Source organism: Hylobates moloch, unplaced genomic scaffold, assembly GCF_009828535.3.
Source record: "Hylobates moloch isolate HMO894 unplaced genomic scaffold, HMol_V3 SCAFFOLD_12, whole genome shotgun sequence".
NCBI lineage: Eukaryota > Metazoa > Chordata > Mammalia > Primates > Hylobatidae > Hylobates > Hylobates moloch.
This window is the reverse complement of record NW_026652287.1, coordinates 8,685,700-8,705,108: the sequence shown is the minus strand read 5'-3', so window position 1 is coordinate 8,705,108 and position 19,409 is coordinate 8,685,700. Positions and strand designations below refer to the sequence as shown.

Below are 19,409 nucleotides of genomic sequence, written 5' to 3'. Positions count from 1 at the left end.
GCATTAGCCGTGATTATGGCTCCAACACCCAAAAGGTATGCTGGGAAAAGCCCACGGCCACTGTGTCCTCCATCAGCTGTGGTCACCTTCCCACGCTGCAACAGGTAGTATGCGTATATCATTTCTCATATACACATCCTGAGGATTTTCATGCATGACCAAGGCAACCAGGTACACAAGAGTCTCTTCTGTTCCTGACTTCATGTTCTGAGGGTTTGGAGAGCAAGGGATACCTGCAAATCCTTTTTTTCCTTCTTTTATATACAAATTGTAACACCCTGTGCATATCTTTCTGCATCTTGTCTGCTTAGCAATATATTTTGGAGAGCTTTTGCACGTTGATACATGATGAACTTCCCTGATATTTTAGAACATTCCTTCACATCCCATTGTGTGGCTGTGCCATAATTTATTTAACAAGCCCTTACTGATTAGTTTGTTAAATAAATTGATCACGTGTCCAGTCTTTTGCCTTTACAAACAGCGTGGCAAAGAATACATCTGACCATAGTTCATTGTGCACCTGGGTGAGTCCACCTGCAGGATACATTTCTGGAAGTGGAATTGCTGGGTCCCAGGGTGTAGGCATTTATAACGTTCATAGCTGTTGCCTAATCCCCGCCATGGGGATGGAACCTATTTATCCTCACCAACAATCCAAATGAGTAGTACCTGCTTTTTCCTAGACTCACCAACAGGGGGCGCGATCACATGTTTGGATTTTTGCATTATTTTGTAGATGAAGAGTGGTACTTGCGTAGTTTTAATTTGCATTTCTTAGTGTGAGTGAGGCTGGCCTTTTTTTTTTCCTATGTGAAAAATGTGTCTAAGAGTTATGCGTATTTCGTTTTCTGTGAACTTGGTTTGCTTATCTATTGGGTCGTGGTTATTGTTGCTTTTTATTTCAAAACCATTTCCAAGGGCTTTTTATATAATGGTGAGATCAGCTTTTTATCCGTAAGGTAAGTTGAAAATCTTTTCCTGGTTTGTCATGGGCCATTTGACTTTGTTTATGAGGTTTGTGTGTGTGTTTGTTTTTGCCATGTATGTTTATTTTTATGCGGCAGATTTTAGCAATATTTTATTTTGTGGCTTTTTTCTTTTTTTCTTTTCTTTTTTTTTTTTTTTGAGACAGAGTCTTGCTCAGTCACCCAGGCTGGAGTGCAGTGGCACAATCTCGGCTCACTGCAACCTCCGCCTCCCGGGTTCACGCCATTTATCCTGCCTCAGCCTCCTGAGTAGCTGGGACTACAGACGCCCACCACAACGCCTGGCTAATTTTTTTTGTATTTTTAGTAGAGATGGGATGTCACCATGTTAACCAGGATGGTCTTGATCTCCTGACCTTGTGATCCACCCATCTTGGCCTCCCAAAGTGCTGGGATTACAGGAGTGAGCCACCGCGCCCGGCCTTTGTGGCTTTTTTTAAATCTATTTTTTGAGACAGAGTCTCATTCTGTCACCCAGGCTGGAGTGCAGTGGCGCGATCTCGGCTCACTGCAACCCCCGCCTTCCAGGTTCAAACGATTCTCCTGCCTCAGCCTCACAAGTAGCTGGGGTTATAGACATCCACCACCATGCCTGGCTAATTTTTGTATTTTTAGTAGAGATGGGCTTTCACCATGTTGGCCAGGCTGGTCTCGAACTCCTGACCTCAGGTGATCCACCCACCTCAGCCTCCTAAAGTGTTGGGATTACAGGCATGAGCCACCGCACCTGACCTATTTTGTGGCTTTTGGATGTTGTGTCCTAGTTAAAAGGCCTGATCACACTGCAAGATTGTAAAATAATTTCCGCATGATTTCTTTTTGTACTCTTATGTTTTAATTTTTTATATTTAAATCTTTTATCTATTGAGGATTTTTTTCCTGGGGTTCTGTGTGAGTTTGGATCCAATTTGAGTTTTTCCAGATGAGTAAAATCTGGCTTTTCTCAGGTCATTTGGATGTTAAGCACAATGAGCCAGCACTTACATCTTGACAATTTTATAATCTTTTAAGTCCTTAAAAAGCGCTTCCTTCTTATCATACTCAATCCTCTTTGCAGAAATCATTAAATGTTAAGGCAGGAAGATGAAGAGTCATGAAGATTAGAAGTAGATGCTTCTCTAACTATAAAACTATAAAAACCTCCCTTTGTTGCTGGCTCTTGAGTTTTACTTTTCTTCCTTTCATTCATTCAATAGTCATTGGGTGTCTGTCCCCCACCCCACCCCTGCCCTGAGCAGGCACTGGGGCCCATTGGCAGTGAGACAGGCAGGCAGGGTCTTCCCTGCGTGGCGCTGACACTCTGTTTTCCTATAGGAATCCCATGTGCATGGGGAAATGATGTAAGATTAGGTTAGGAAGGAAAGGCCCTTACTGCTCCGACAGTGGATGTTGGGACCTGACCTAGCCATGGTCATGAAGGGCGAGGGGCACCTTCTCTGAGGCTGCAAGGAGCTCGGCTGGAGAAAAAGCAGAGACAGCTGGTGTGTCAGGGGTAGAGTACTGGGAGGTGGGGAGTGGGGTTTAAAATGATTATTTTCTTCTAGGGAGGGTAGCATACCATTCTCCCTTTCTCATGCCTGAGTTTGTTTGGTGATAGAAGAAAGGAATCAAATTAAACAGACGTCTCCATTTCTCTTGACTTGCAACCTCAATATTTCACACACCTCGGTCATCCGGCATTGTGGAAAGTGGTGTGTTCTGGGTAAGTGAGATCCCAGAGCGTGGCCTGTAACCCAGCAGCGGAAAACTTCACTTTCGTAGACTCAGAGGATTTGGGAACTGGAAGGTTCCGGTTCTGCGGCTCTACTTTACAGATGGGAAAACTGACACCCTGGCTGGTTCCTAACTTGCCCAAGGGCTCAGTACCCTGCCTCAGGCCTGGGCTCTTCCTGTCTTGAATCTGAAAACATCTCCGCCATTCTTTCCCCACCTGCTTGTTCACAGAGCAGTGGCCGGGGCCTGGTTTCCATCCACCCTGAAGGGACCTTTTAAAGACACTTGACAGCGCCGCCACTTTTCTAAGCAGCCAACATCAGCGTAATTGAGCCTTTCCCCGGTGACCCAGGGCGGTTTCTTTCATCACTGGGCTTTGTGCTGAAGTGTGGGCGCCCTCCCTCCTGGCTGTTGCCCTGGCTTGTCCGTACACTATGGGGCCCTCTCTCCTCTGCTGTCTGTGTGGGAGTGTGTGAGGGTTCCGGGGTCAGGAGGGATGGGGGATTTGCTCACTGCAGAAAGCCTCCAGGTCGCTGTCTGCTCAGGCTGTCTCCTCCTTGTCTCCCTGTCTCCTCCCTGTCTCTCTGTCTCCTCCCTGTCTCCCTGTCTCCCTGTCTCCTCTCTGTCTCCCTGTCTCCTCCCTGTCTCTCTGTCTCCTCCCTGTCTCCCTGTCTCCTCCCTGTCTCTCTGTCTCCTCCCTATCTCCCTGTCTCTCTGTCTCCTCCCTATCTCCCTGTCTCTCTCTCTTCCCTGTCTCTCTGTCTTCTCCCTGTCTCCCTGTCTCTGTCTCTGTCCTTGTGCATGTGTCTCCCCCTCTGTCCCTCCATCGCCCTCGTTCTTCTCTGGCTCACCCCAGCCTCCTACCAGAGCACAAATGCCTGGGCCCCTGCCTGGCCGCCCCACACTGCATCCATGCCCTCCGGGACCTCTGTCTCCTGCTCTTCTCTCCTGCTTTTCCTTCCTCTCCTGCTTTGCCTTGTCTGCGCTGTTCTCCTTCCACTTGTCTTTCCATGGCGTGGTCTGGGAGACTCCTGTGGCTTTCACTGACCTTGCCTGGCAGCAGGATGACCCAGTGAGGTGGGTTCGGTTCCTTCTCCGGCCTTTGCACCAGCGCTGCTGTTCTGTCTCCTGTTCCGCTGGCAGTTCTGGTTCTCCAGAGGACCAAGGGCAGTGGACATCTGTGTTCTGGAGGAGCAGAGTGATGATCTAGTCTTATCAAAGCCACAGAAAACAATTACGGGGCAACATAGCCTGGAAAGAGCCCAGGATGCAGAGACCCCAGGCCTCCCAGGCAGCGTCAGCACAGCCAGTCATGCAAGCTCCCAGGACCCTGTTTATCCATCCAGTAAATGGGGAAAGATGATGGTGGTGGTGATGGTGATGATGATGATGATGATAAAGACAATAATGACGGCAGCCACCATTTAGAGTCTGAGGAATCAGCCGAGGGTGTAATTAAAACATAGGTGCTCAGGCTGCACCCTAACCACTGATCCAGACGCTCCGGGGACGGCCTGGGTTTGTATTTTAATGCTGCCCCCGCACCGTTCCAGGTGCCTGGTCTGGAACCTGAAAGGGGGACCCAGCCCCGCCCTTAGGGACTCTCCCACCCAGGAGTGTGGTTTGTGTTGGGACCTGGCTTCTTTCGTTTGCATGCAGCATCAGCTCCAGGGACTGTCTTTTGGTTGAGCTCCTTTTTCTGGAGCTCTCTTTCAGGCCAGATCCTGGCCACATCCTGGGATTGTGTCCCACGTGTGCCTTGGTTTCTTGCCAGGTCGTTTGCTAAGCCCCCGAAGCAGGTGCAGACGGTCTGCGAATGCATCCTCATCATGAAAGGGTATAAAGAGCTCAACTGGAAAACCGCCAAGGGCATGATGTCCGACCCGAATTTCCTGAGGTCTCTGATGGAGATTGATTTTGATTCGATTACCCAGAGCCAAGTGAAAAACATCAAAGGTGAGTGTAGCCACGTGTGGGAATCGCCAGGGTCTCGGTCTGGCATCTCAGGCTCTGGGACAGGGATGGAGGGCAAGGAGGCTCGTTGCAGGCAGGCCCTCCCCTTCTGGTCAGATGGTATCAGATGGAACAGGCAACTGATGGTCACCAGAGGAAAACAGCAGCCCCATGACGTGACCCAGGGAGAGTGGTTGGGGATGCGCGGCGGCAGCCGTGCCCACTGAGGGTTTGATTCAGCACTAGTCCTAGCTCTCCCTGTCAGGAAACAGGATCTTCTCATTGGAACCTAGCCCAGCCTTGTCTTCTGTGCGTCTCACCCAGTGTTGTTCTGTCTGTGCTGTTCAGTGCACGTGCAGAAGCTCAGAGCTGGTCCGACCTTGACTTCCCCCCTTTCTCCTCTTGTCAGTATCAAGTCTTCTGGAGGTCCCTGGGGAGTGGGCACGGGGGTGGGCAGCATCACTGATGGCCAGCCTCTCCTCCATCTTTGGTTATAGGACTGAGTTCCCTTTGAGCTCAGTTCCTGACCCTGCCCAGTGCTCAGCCAGGCAGTGATAGTGGAATGGTGTTAGTCTTTGTGAAAAGCAATACAAGTTAATGCATGTTTGATGGTTTATTTAGACTCTTATCAAATGCTTTTTCTTAGCCCCTTAAAAACAAAAGCAATCTCAACACAAATGACCCCAACCACTACAAAAACCCAAGGCACTCCCTCTATCTGAATCTTCATTGGATGGACTTCCGTTTATGTGAAATTACTCCTGGGGTGAGGGTGCGGGTGAAGGTAACAGGTGACCTGTAATGGCCTGTGATTTCCAGTTAGCCACCTGAGTGCCCAGTTGGGAGTCTCCGTTACGCCCTGGGTCTCCTGCATGACACCTGCATCACGGGGGGCAGTAAACCATGCCCCTCACCCACATCTGAAACATCCATTTGTGCAGAACCCATCCTGGTTTGACACCACGCTGTTGGCCGTAGGAGAGCTGTGTGCATTCTGCTCACAGGGCCACTGAAGAATAAGAAACTAGTTATGCTTATTTTGTCTATTTTGTGTTCCCAAGATGAAGCTTGCCACTCATAAAAATTATTGCATGTTTCACGTTAGGCCTCTTGAAGACTCTTAATACCACAAATGAAGAAATGGAAGCTGTCAGCAAAGCCGGGCTGGGGATGCTGAAATTTGTCGAAGCTGTAATGGGCTACTGTGATGTTTTCAGAGAAATCAAGCCTAAAAGAGAGAAGGTAGTGCCCGAATGTAAGACTGCCACACCACTGCCAAGCGACCCATTCGGAGTCAGAATTCACATGTGCACACCTTTGCTGAAAAACTTCTCCCAAGGTTCTGACTTCAAGCTGCATAAACTTTTCCCCCACCCCACAATAAATGGCAATACTGAAACACCACTATCACTTAGGCATAGTGTGGGTGGTGGACAAGACTGAGGTTTGAAAGAGTTTCAAACTGCCTGTGAAAGTGTGGTATAAAGATGTTCAGACCAGGCGTGGTGGCTCATGCCTGTAATCCAGCACTTTGGAAGGCCCAGATGGGAGGATCGCTTGAGCCCAGGAGTTTGAAACCAGCTTGGGCAACATAGTGAATGGTGGCACACACCTGTACTGCCATTACTTGGGAGGCTGCACCTGATTGACCACTCACTCCCGGTGACAGATGAGACCTTGTCTAATGTAAAGATGTTTAAAGTTGTTTCTCTAGGGTCAAAGCAGTTTCTCAGCTGCAGCACCGTTGAAGTGCTGCCTGGCTGTGGTGGGGGGGGTCTGTCCTTTGGGGGGTCTGTCCTGGAGGGGAGTCTGTGGGGGGGGGGGGTCTGTCCTGGGGGGTCTGTCCTGGGGGGGTCTGTCCTGGGCACTATAGGATGTTTAGCAGCATCTTTGGCCTCAGCCCACTGGATGCCAGTAGCACCCTCCCTCCAAGCTGCAACATCCAGAAATGTCTCCAGACATTACCAAACATCCCCTGGGGGACAAAACCTACCCCAGTTGAGAGCAGCGGGGCCAAAGTCACATGAAGATCACAAAATACAAAGAGAATAAGGTTGATTTGATCATTTTGAGTCATATTATGACCTTGCTCTATAGCTCGGAATTGTATTATTCAGAAAACTTAGAACCAGTAGGAATCCTGTTATTGTCTATGGTATACTCTTTGGAGTTTTTGACTCAGAACCACAGTGTCATCTTACTGTGACCTCAGTATATGAAAGTAAAACCATTTGTTAACTTGGGTGCTGTGTCTTCTAATGCGACATAGAGTTTTGGCAGCAAACAGTTGAAGAAGAAACTAAGAAGCCACATGTCTCAACATAGCATATAGTGGCTCCGAAAAGCACAGACACCATCAGAGCAGTTTGGACATGTGGCCTGGTTTGAGGCCATGGGATTGCGGCCCCACCACCGTCCTTTTTCCCATCTTTTTGCAAACTGTCTTCACTTAGGTGGCCAGGCTGGAGCGGAATTTTTACCTCACTAAACGGGAACTGGAAAGGATCCAGAATGAGTTGGCAACAATTCAGAAAGAGATGGAAACATTGGGTGCCAAATATGAGGCCGCCATACTGGAAAAGCAGAAGCTGCAGGAAGAAGCCGAGATCATGGAGAGGCGGCTGATTGCTGCAGACAAACTCATCTCGGGTCTGGGATTGGAAAACATCAGGTCAGCGCTGCTCACGAGCCCGCCTATTGCGGTTTGTGAACAGATGTCACCCACAGAGTTTCTCGCCATGTTGATTCTTTATCTCACATTGTGTTTTTATGTGAAAACCATGTGACCAGGTCTTATATTCCTATTATCATGTTTATGGCAGCTAATGGCTATTTTATAGACTCTTGTTTGTATTAGGCACTGAGTGTTATTTATTAATTGCTGAGGGTCAAGGAGGCAGTGCAGCTGTGGAGACGGGGGAATCCATACCATTTAGCAGGGTGCTCTAGGTTTGGGAAGTGTTCACTTCTTGGTGACCTCTAACCCCTGGGTCCTTTCTAGAAAAGTCTGTGGGAGAAGCCCGTCTCTGTCACCGCACAGATGCCTTCTAAGGGTCCCAGTGGCATGTTCAATCCTGGGCTTCAGTCTTAAGTGATGGGGCTGTTTGATATTTATGAGCAAGACCGCTTGGCCACAGCTTATTCACCGAATAGGGCAACAATTTTGAATCTGGTATCTGTAAATGTGGTGTAGAAGACACTGAAAAATGTTGTTTGCATGTGGGAAACAATTTTCAATATTTCTGAAACCTAAGTCTTGGGGCATTTACTGGAAGAGGCCAAATGAAACAGATGCTTTCTTTTATCTTGGGTGGAATTCTGTCACTGAGTGAGGCCAGAACTTGTTAGCTCTGCCGGGCTGATTTATATGTTTTTGATTAAGGCTTCGGAAACAACGTGATTACTACTTAATGTGATCCACGCGATGTGATTACTACTTAATAAAGACCACAGGCCTTTACTGAGCCCCCTGCCTGATGCTGGCTCCAAACACCAGGTTCACTAGGGTGGGAAGTTGCAAGATAAGCTGTTGGTCTCTGTTCCCCACAAGGAAAGAATATCTCAAAACGTGTTTCCATCTGGCTAGCCCTGTTAGCAAGGTATCAAGCTGGTTCTTCTGGAATGTTCCTTTTGGTTGTGGCCAGAAGGTAAACTGCTCACGGCAGCCTCCCTCTCCTCCCGTGCCAGGTGGCTGAACGACCTGGATGAGCTGATGCACCGGCGCGTGAAGCTGCTGGGGGACTGCCTGCTCTGCGCGGCTTTCCTGAGCTACGAGGGAGCCTTCACCTGGGAGTTCCGTGACGAGATGGTCAACCAGATTTGGCAAAACGACATACTGGAACGGGAGATCCCCCTGAGCCAGCCTTTCCGGCTGGAGAGCCTGCTCACGGACGATGTTGAGATCAGCAGGTGCGTGGCACCCTGAGCCAGCAGGAGGGAGGGGACACCTTAGCACAGGAGTCTACGTGGGTGTCACCCTGGGGGGAGGCAATGGCCTGGGGGGCATCACCAGGGCCACAGTTGGCTTGACTGCATGGAAGTGGCCGGGCAAGCTGCAAACGCAGCACAGAGCCCTTCTCCCTGGCATCTGAGAAGGCTTGTGCGGCCTGGGGATGGGTAGATTGTTCTGGGAGGCCAGTCCTACCACCCTTAGCCCTTGGCTCACAAATTGGTGAGAGAAATTCATTTCCCGATGGCTGTTTCTTCCAGATGGGGATCCCAGGGCCTTCCCCCCGATGAGCTCTCCATTCAGAATGGCATCCTCACCACCCGGGCCAGCCGCTTCCCTCTCTGTATCGACCCCCAGCAGCAGGCCCTCAACTGGATCAAGAGAAAAGAGGAGAAGAACAATCTGCGGGTACGGCAGCTCCTCCCAGGGTGTCTTCTGCCCCCGATTCCTGTTCTCTGGAGAATGCCCCTCCCACCTCCTGTACCTGGCAGTCCCTAGCCTCAGCGAGGCTGGGCTGAAATGCTTCCACCCTGACCCCCATGTGGAGCCCTCCCCTGCCTCCGCCTCCACCCCGTGGGTCTGCCAGGGCAGCTCAAACCACCACGAACTCTGCCTCTCCCCTCGCAGGCTGCGAGCAACCTCAGCTTCGTGTTCCTCTGCTCAGTACGGGGTTCCTGGTCTGGGTGCTCAGTCACTATTTTTGGGAGCTGAGGTGGGGGATGGGGATGCAGGGGAGGAGAGGTGAGAGTAATGGCTTGACTGAGATGTAATTCACATACCACACCATTCCCCCACTGAAAACATACAATTCAGTTTGAGTTTTAGTATATTTACAGAGTTGTATACCAATCACCAGAGTCAATTTTAGAACATTTTTATTATCCCTGGAAGAAATGCTACATCCTTTAGCCATCACCCCTCCAGTCCTTCCATTTCTCCCTCCCCGAGCCCCTGGCAGCCACTCATCTGCTTTCCATCTGTGAATGTGCTTCCTCTGGACGTTTCTTAGGAATGGACTCAGACGCTGTGTGGCCTTTTGTGTCTGGCGCCTTTCACTCAGCCTAATGTTTTCAAGGTCTGTCCTTGCTGCAGCGCGTCAGGAAGTTATTCCTTCCTCGGGCTGAATGGTATTCCGGTGTATGAACAGACACATTGTGTTCATCCATCCATTTGCTGAGGGACAGTCGGGTTGTCCTACTTTTTGGCTATTTGAAGAATGCCGCTGTGAACGTTGGTGCACACGTTTCTATGTGGCCATGTGTTTTCAGTTCTCTTGGGGCGATACCTAGGAACGGAATTGCCGGGGCGGCCCAATCACTTTTTGCTGAGCTAATGAACAAATTAATTATTTTCAATTTTAGCTTTTCCTTATTGTTTTCTGGTCCTTGATCCCAGGTATTTGCTGCCGTCAGGGGAAGCCCATTTGTACTCCAAGGTCAGGGGAACAGTCTGCCTCCAAAATGCACATGGAGCTGTCATGAAGCAAATACTGTGAGGGCAGGAACTTTCCTAGACTCCCCCTTCCCTCAGCCTGCCAGGGAGCACTGAAATTGTCAGCCTACCCCTAGTCCAATTCCAACATCTACCCTCTCTCTTAAAGAGGAGGGCTTCTAGCTTACGGGAGAGGGGCTGAGGAATCCCCTTCCTTTCCTTTCCACCCTGTTTGAGCAAGATCCTGCCCCGAGCCTGGACCTCGTGGTGTAGACGCGTTATACCCCTTGCTTCTCTCTTCTTTTCACCTCTGGCCCCTCCAAGTTCCTGGCCCATCCACTTCCCACTTCCAAGCCATTCTCCCCTTATATTTGTCAGGGCCACAGTTAAACATGTGGGCTTTCAGCATCTGCCTCCCTTCTCTTCCAGGTCGCTTCCTTTAACGACCCTGACTTCCTCAAGCAGCTAGAGATGTCCATAAAGTACGGGACCCCATTCCTGTTCCGCGATGTTGATGAATACATCGATCCTGTGATTGATAACGTCTTAGAAAAAAATATAAAAATCTCCCAAGGACGGCAGTTTATTATCCTGGGAGACAAGGAAGTTGACTATGATTCAAATTTCAGACTGTACCTAAACACCAAGCTGGCCAATCCCAGATATTCCCCATCCGTGTTTGGGAAAGCTATGGTGATCAATTACACTGGTAAGAACGTGTAGAACCTCCACTGCTAATTAAGATGGTTATGATGGAGACCGCAGCCTCAGATCAAGGCATTCATGGGACGTCATTTCACTCAGTGACCCCAGATCGTTCTCTCATAGGCATATCTGGACTAGTCAGCTCTTACCAATTAGGGACCACTTAGAAGGTGTGAGGCCATGAGTTACCTGTCGTGAGTCATGCTGAGATGGGGCCGTGGGCTCACATGTTCACACACGGGGTGGGATGGGATCTCTGTCTGTTGGGGCAGGAAGTTACTCTGTATTCGTGTATTTAAAATACATGTTGTGATGCTGAATTTTTTTTCTTCCTCCCAGTTGAATTCTGATAGAAATTGGATATTCTCTCTCAAATTCTCTAGGGTTGTCATGCTCCTGCGTAAACAGGTTAATTTGATTTGGATATACTTTCTTTTCTTTTTTCTTTATCTTTTTTTGTACAGATGGGGTTGCTCTGTGTTGCCCAGTCTGGTCTCAAACGTCTGGGCTCAAGTGATCCTCCCGCCTCTGCCTCCCAAAGTGCTGGGATTACAGGCATGAGCCACTGCGCCCAGTCTGGGCATACTTTAAACTATGGTACCCCAGTCCGTGGAAGCCTGGGTTTTATTTCAGTGTGTTTTTTTCTTTTTGTCCACCACTCTGCACCACAGCATCGCTATTTTGCCCCTGTCTCCACCTTGCTGCTGTAGAGTGACTTTGGTGGGCAGTGAATTCTCGTGCCTCTGACCTGCTGGCTGAGACCCACGCTAAGCTTGTCCTGTCACAGCAGGGCAGCCGGAGAGACTGTTATTAGGGGCCGCAGGTGGTGAGGGCCTCTCACTGTCCCCCACAGTCACGCTGAAGGGCCTGGAGGACCAGCTGCTGAGCGTGCTGGTGGCTTACGAGAGGCGGGAGCTGGAGGAGCAGCGGGAGCACCTCATCCAGGAGACCAGCGAGAACAAGAACCTGCTCAAGGACCTGGAAGATTCCCTCCTTCGGGAGCTGGCCACGTCCACCGGGAACATGCTGGACAACGTGGACCTGGTGCACACCCTGGAGGAGACCAAATCCAAGGCAACAGAGGTAGCAACCACAGTGGGAAAGGCCGTGAGCCAGATGGGGCCTGCGTGTGCCGTTGGAGCGTCCATTTCTCTGTCTGCTCAATGAGAAAACGGGGCTCTGTGATCTCAGGGATAAAAAGCCACCTCTATTGGGATGTGCTGTGGGGAGGGGAGCCCTAAAGGTGTTCCCAGGGATTCCTGGGCATCAGGTCAGTCTCTTCAAATCGAGAGTGATAGAAAATCCAGCCTTGCCTGGCTTAAGTCAAAAGGGAAGTTATCAGCTGAGAAAGCAGAAAAGTCCAGAGATGGCCTCAGGTGGGGCTGGATCCACGACTTCAAAAATACCAGGAGGACTTGGTTTCTGTCCATTTCTGGGCTGGGCCTTCTACTGGGTTGGCGTCATTCTCTGCCAGCTCCCCACACAGTCATAAGAATGGTCTGGCCTCACGTCCTCTCAGGTCCAAACCCAAAGGGATAAGTGAGAATCTTCCTGTTCCTTCCATGAAGGTCCTTAGAGTCACTTAAGTCACATTCCTACCCCAAAGCAGTCCCGGGGGCTTGGGGATGCTAGGCTCAGGTTAGCTGGGCCTGGGTCACATCTCCTGGAGTCGGGGTGGAACCCCGTATGGGAAGAAAAGGGAGAGGGCAGTACCGGAGACTTACAAGCAGTGTTACTAGAGGAAGGGGCCATGGGTGCAGGGGCGTCAGCCACAAATATTCACCCCTTCCTACAAGAGGGTGTGTGCCCTCGGTCCCCTGCAGTCCCTGGATGCTTTCAAAGCTCTGAAGCATTGTACGTACCTCTCTGCTGTCCCCCTGTCCCTCCTGCCCTCTGCCCACATCTCAGTCTTCCCGTTTCCAGGGTCACTTGTGCTTTTCTTCAGGTCTCAGAGAAACTCAAGCTGGCAGAGAAGACAGCCTTGGACATCGACAGGCTGCGGGATGGCTACCGGCCAGCAGCCAGGAGGGGGGCCATCCTGTTCTTTGTCCTGTCTGAGATGGCCCTGGTGAACTCCATGTACCAGTACTCCCTGATTGCCTTCTTAGAGGTCTTCGGGCTGTCACTGAAGAAGTCGCTGCCTGATTCCATTCTCATGAAACGCCTGAGGAACATCATGGACACGCTGACCTTCAACATCTATAACTATGGCTGCACAGGTGAGCTCTCCCCACAGAGGAGGACGCATCAGTGTAGCCTGGTGTGCCAGATGTGGCTTTAAGGAAACGTGATATGTGAAAATGGAAAGTTACCAAATGGCACTTTTTTCTTTTTCTTTCTTTCTTTCTTTTTTTTTTTTTGAGATAAGGTCTTGCTCCGTCACCCAGGCTGGAATGCAGTGGTGCGATCACGGCTCACTGCAACCTCCATCTCCCAGGCTCAGGTGATCCTCCTACCTCAGCCTCCAGAGTAGCTGGGACTAAAGGCACGCCACCACACCCAGCTAAGTTTTTGTATATTTTGTAGAGATGGGGTTTCACTATGTTGCCTAGGCTGGTCTCGAACTCCTGAGCTCAAACGATCCACCCACCTTGGCCTCCCGAAGTGCTGGGATTATGAGGTGTGAGCCATCATGCCCAGCTCCAAATGGCATTCTTAAGTGTGGCGATGCATGTTACAAGAGGAATGTTTAAAGCACTGAATTTTAAGATAGCAGCTTTATTGAGACACAATTTACATACCATAAATTCGCCCTTTAAAAATGTACCATTCGGTGGTGATTCATAGCATATTCATAGAGTTGTACAGCTATCACTACTCTCTTGCTTCGGAACGCTTCCACCAGCCCCGAAATGAAATCCCATACCCATTAGCAGTCACCCCCTTGCCCCCCACTCCTAGTCCCTGGCAGTCACCGCTCTGCCTTCTGTCTGTAAGGATTTACTTGCTCTGAACACTTCATGTCAATGGCATCATATGCTGTGTGACTTTGTGACTGGCGTCTTTCACTCCACTTCGTGACCTCACGGTTCGTCTGTGTTGCTGTGTGTGTCAGCACTTCATTCCTGTCTGCGGCTGAGTCACATTCCATGACAGACCACACTGTGTTTATCCACCTGTCACCTGATGGGCATTTGGGTTGTTTCGCTTTTTTTGCTATTAAGACAATGCTCCTGTGAACATTTGTGTGCAGGTTTTTGTGTGAATGTGTGTTTTTAATTCTCTTGGGGGTATATCTAGAAGGGGAACTGCTGGGTCATAGGGTAATTCTATGGCTAACTTTTGAGGAACTGCCAAACTGTTTTCCAAAGTGACTACAATATATTTCAACCCCTAAATCATTGATTTTTTAAAAAAAACTTTTTATTATGGAAAACATGTGCAAAAGAGAATAGTGTCATGATCGTCTGCACAGCCCTCACCTGGCAATGATCAGCTCTGGATTTGTTTATGTGTAACACGGTTCCCCATCAACCCAGATTATGTTGAAAATTTGCTTCATATTCAGATCACTTATCTGTAAGTGTATTAGTTTGTATCTCTAAAACAGAGGTCAGCAAACTTCTTCTGGAAAGGGTCAGATAGTATTTTAGGCTCTGAAGGCTAAGTGGTTTCTGCCACAAGTACTCACTTCTGCAATTGTGTGCCACAGGCCCCACTGGGCATGGTGGCAATTGTAGCACAAAAGCAGCCATTGGATGATATGTGAATGGAAGTGAATGGCCATGGCTGTGTTCCAATAAAACTTTATTAGCAAAAACAGGCAGCAGGCTGGATTTGGCCCCTTGCTTGTGGTTTGCCCATCCCTGCTATAAAATAGAAAGATTCTATCTCAAAATATAGACATAAGGCCATTATCATACCCCCAAATTAATAATTCCTGAATATCATCATATTCAGGTTTTCAAATGTTCCCAATTGTCTTATATGTCATATTTCACATTATTTTAAATCAGGACCTCATTAAGGTCTATACATTATAATTGGTTGTGTCACTTAATTTCTCTCTTTTCCCCCTTGCATTTATTTTTGGAGACAGGGTCTGGCTCTGATGCCCAGGCTAGAGTGCAGTGGCACAATCACAGCTTACTGCAACCTCCACCTCCCAGGCTCAAGTGATCCTCCCACTTCAGCCTCCTCAGTAGCTGGGACTACAGGTGCATGCCACCATGCCTGGCTAATTTTTAAAAAAATTTTGTAGAGATGGTGGTCTCGCCATGTTGCCCAGGCTGATCTTGAACTCCTGGGCTTAAGGGATCCTCCTGCCTCAGCCTCCCAAAGTGCTGGAATTAGAAGCATAAGCCACCGTGTCTGCCCCACCCCTTGCATTTATCTGTGGAAGAAACCTGCCTGATTGCTGGGTTGTTTCCCATCGTCTGAATTTTGCGGCTCGCCTCTCTGTAGTGTGTCATTGGAGGAACTCTCAAATGCCAATACATGTAGTTCTTTTCTCATGAGACTTTACGATCCCCCAGTGAAGAGTCTTCAGCCTTTTCCTCGAGTATGTAATCCTGGCTGCCAGCCTTCATGGAACCAAGTGAGAAAAGAAGACTGTCGATTTCAGCATTCATCATGAAAACGTTCACCGAAAGCCATATTTTCAGTACGGCTTCCCCTCAACTATGCCTGGTGTTCCCCTGTCCAGAGACCCTGCTTTATCTTTTCCAAAGTTCACGTGGGTGGGGCGGGCAGTTGCCTGGCAGCATGGAGTGAGAGGGGATCTGGGATCTGACGGCTTGTCAAACAAGCTGTCCACCCATCTTCCTGTTTTTAGCCCACATTCACCCACACTTCCAAAGGATCTGGTACTGCCAGTTCCTGAGCTTTTGATGCGTTCTGTGGTTTGCATCTCAGCTTTATCTCCTCCTCATGTGACAGTCAACTTTCTCAGCTCTGCTAAATCAGTTATCACTTGTCCATCTGTCTGTAGCTTGCAGTTTTTTTTTTTTTGAGACAGAATGTCATCTGTTGCCCAGGCTGGAGTGCAGTGGTGCGATCTTAGCTTACTGCAACCTTCACCTCCTGGGTTCAAGTGATTCTCCTGCCTCAGCCTCCCAAGTAGCTGGGATTACAGGCACCTACCACCACACTCAGCTAATTTTTAGTATTTTTAGTAGAGACAGGGTTTTGCCATGTTGGCCAGGCTGGTCTTGAACTCCTGATCTCAAGTGATCTGCCCGCCCTGGCCTCCCAAAGTGCTAGGATTACAGATGTGAGCCACCACACCTGGCCTAGCTTGCAAAATTTTATTGCTATTGTCTTTTCTCCAATTTTCTGGGAGCTTATACCTTTTTAAAAAACTCACCATTAAGCCAGGTGCGGTGGCTCACGCCTGTAATCCCAGCACTTGGGCCACCAGGGCGGCGGGCGGATCACGAGGTCAAGAGATGGAGACCATCCTGGCCAACCTGGTGAAACCCCGTCTTTACTAAAAATACAAAAATTAACTGGGTGTGTTGGCGGGCGCCTGTAGTCCCAGCTACTCGTGAGGCTGAGGCAAGAGAATCACTTGAACCTGGGAGGCGGAGGTTGCAGTGAGCCGAGATCGTGCCACTGCACAAAAACAAAAAAACAAACAAAAAAACTCACCATTTCAGTTGGTTTTTGGAAAGGAGTTGGGATAAACTCAGAATGGCCATTTTTAACCAGGGGCCTGTAGAGTGACCTTTAGGAAGCAGAGGATGGGTGGGGCACACTCGTGTCCCCTTCCAGTCCTCTTCTGCTGAGACACTGCACTGACAGTGCTATTTCCCATGCACCGGCATTTGGTGTATTAGTTTGCCATGCCTGCCGTAACAAAAAACCACCGACTGGGTGGCTTAAGCAACAGAAATTTATTTTCTCATAGTTTCGGAGGTGAGAAGTCCAAAATCAAGGTTTGGTGGGTTTCGTTTCTCCTGAGGACGCTCCCCTTGGCTTGTAGGAGGCTGTCTTCCTGCTCTGTCCGCACAAGGTCTTTCTTCTCTGCGTGTGAATCCCTGGTGTCTCTGTATGTCCAAATTTCCTCCTTTTATAAGGACACCAGTGAGGTTGGACTGGGCCCACCCTAATGGCCTCATTTGAACTTAATCATCTCTTTAAAGACCCTGTCTCCAAATACCGTCATATTCTGAGGTACTGGAAGTTGAGGCTTCAACATATGAAGTTTGGAGAAATATAATTTAGCCCTTAACAGTTGGGCAGAAAGAGATTGTTTCTATAGGGCTCACTTAAGTAGCCAACCCTCCTAACACATATAAAGTGAATTCAAATTACAGATTTTGACTTACACAATTTTTTTTCCAGGAACACATGTCTTATGTTAAAAAGCAAAAAAGAAGAAAGCCGGTATTTTGCATCCATCAATAGAGAGTCTGTTGATGGAGTGTGCGTCCTCTGCGGTAGAGGTTGGGAAACCCCTAGCCAGCATCCAAATCTGGCCCACTGCCTGCTTTTGTAAATAAAGTTTTATTGGAACAGGGCCATATCCATTTGTATACATATTGTCTATGGTTGCTTTTGCACTACAATGGTGGAGATGAGTGGTTATGACAGAGACCATCTAGCTTCCAAAGCCAAAAATACTTACTATCTGGCCCTTCGTAGAAAGTTTGCCAACACCTCTTCTAGACTCTAATGGACACGAATGCCATGGAGTCAGGCAAACAACCTACCTTCAGTGGAGAGGGCGGCCCCTACTGTACTGCCCCTCACTGGCTTTTCCTCCTCCCAGGATGGTGTGATTACACCTCCTGTAAACACGGCCACTTCCGTTACATACAGGAGCATGTCACTACAGACTGGGGCATGACCTAGGAACTGAGCTCATCTTTCTTGCACTTAGATATTCATGGACATTAGTTGCAAAGAGGGCTAAATGCAGCCATACAGTTTGAGTGTTTCATTTCTCTTACATTTAAGCACAGTGTGCATAAGAAACTCCGTTTTTTTAAAGTGAATTTTAAGAAATCAATACTCATCTGATGTTTCCCTCCAGGGCTGTTTGAGAGGCACAAGCTACTCTTTTCTTTCAATATGACCATCAAGATAGAACAAGCAGAAGGGAGAGTCCCTCAAGAAGAATTAGATTTCTTTTTAAAAGGTAATGAATTTGCCTAGCTTCATTCCTCCCATCTCCTTGCCCACATGATACATGTATGTAAGTTTGTCCATTAAAACAAACAATAACAAAAATTCTCCTTAAAACTTGGCTTCCAACAGCACTGCATTTTTCACTATTCCAGTTGATCATTCCAGCCTCAGAAATGGCTCTGGTTGAACTCGGAGCAGCCAGCCTCTGTCTCAGGGCCACTCTGAGGCTGGAAGCTGGATGCTGCACTGAGCGCCTGGTTGGTATCACTGGCGGTGACGAGGGCAAGCCCGGGCCACTTCCTCTTTCCAGTCTCCTTCCTGAGAAGCAGACTTTTCCCGAAAGTGGGAGAAGTCGAAGCAGAGTTGCTTGCTTTGTGTTAGCAGCACAATGGCTGTTTGCTTCTCTTCTGTCGTGATTAGGAAACATTTCCCTGGAGAAAAGCAAAAGAAAGAAGCCCTGCGCTTGGTTGTCTGACCAAGGATGGGAAGATATCATTCTTTTATCAGAAATGTTTTCAGACAACTTTGGACAACTTCCTGATGATGTTGAGAATAATCAGACTATCTGGCAGGAGGTGAGCCCATGTTCCCTTTTTCCTCCTCTCCTTCCCCACATGTCAACAATCTCCAAACCTCAACTGTGGCCCAACCCCTTAAGACACTCCTTTGAGTAACCCATTCAGTGTGTAACTGATGCCCTCTAACTCCCTGATTGGAATTCTCCTTTGGCTAATTCAGCTAGTTGTATGGGAGATCCAACCATCTACCTGTCTGTCCATCCATCCATCCATCCATCCACCATCCATCCATCCATCCATCCATCCATCCATCCATCCATCCACCCATCCATCCACCTACCCACCCACCCATCCATCCATTACCCACCACCCACTCACCACCTACTCATCCATCCATCCATCCACCCATCCATTCACCCACCCATCCATCCATCCACCTACACACCCATCCATCCAAGAAGTAGTTGTTGGGCATCTGCCATGTACCATGTCCCTTGATGGGCACTGGGGACTCAGTGAATAAGACTCAGTTGCTCCTTTCTCAATGCCATAGCCTTTGGGGGTAGAGAATGACAGATCTGACCAGGTGGCCTTCAGTTAGTACACCTATAGATTCTTATACCTTTCCAGTGGCTTTTGCCACCTTCACACACAAATGGGGACCTATGTCATTTCTGAGTTGACGCCACAATGAATATTCTTTGCTTTTCCCAGTGGTATGACCTGGATTCACTGGAGCAGTTTCCGTTCCCCTTGGGTTACGATAACAACATCACTCCTTTCCAGAAGTTGCTTATTTTGCGCTGTTTCCGCGTGGATCGGGTCTATCGGGCAGTGACTGACTATGTGACTGTAACAATGGGAGAGAAGTAAGTGTGTCGTTTTGTTGATTTGCCACTTTCCGTGGGGTGGGATCTCTAGCATCCTCCCACCTTGGACTCAAAGCAGAAGCTGACCAGCTCCCGAGACAGCTGTCGCCACCCTGTCTGTACAATATTCCATAGCCAATATTCTAGAATTCTTCAATATTCTAGAACAGCGCTAGTCACAAGAAATTCAATGTGAGCCACATATGCAGTT

At 48.7% G+C, this 19,409-nt stretch overlaps 1 protein-coding gene across 1 annotated transcript in view; it reads left to right on the top strand.

The window, feature by feature from the left end:
- DNAH10 (dynein axonemal heavy chain 10) overlaps positions 1 to 19,409 on the top strand; it is a 168,361-nt gene that overhangs the window by 138,696 nt on the left and 10,256 nt on the right. The window contains exons 58-68 of the mRNA XM_032168329.2: positions 4,477 to 4,658; positions 5,761 to 5,897; positions 7,109 to 7,326; positions 8,343 to 8,564; positions 8,865 to 9,012; positions 10,465 to 10,744; positions 11,594 to 11,823; positions 12,686 to 12,959; positions 17,717 to 17,821; positions 18,232 to 18,386; positions 19,044 to 19,198. Coding sequence (XP_032024220.1) covers positions 4,477 to 4,658; positions 5,761 to 5,897; positions 7,109 to 7,326; positions 8,343 to 8,564; positions 8,865 to 9,012; positions 10,465 to 10,744; positions 11,594 to 11,823; positions 12,686 to 12,959; positions 17,717 to 17,821; positions 18,232 to 18,386; positions 19,044 to 19,198 — 2,106 coding nt within the window. The remainder of the gene's footprint in view (positions 1 to 4,476; positions 4,659 to 5,760; positions 5,898 to 7,108; positions 7,327 to 8,342; positions 8,565 to 8,864; positions 9,013 to 10,464; positions 10,745 to 11,593; positions 11,824 to 12,685; positions 12,960 to 17,716; positions 17,822 to 18,231; positions 18,387 to 19,043; positions 19,199 to 19,409) is intronic.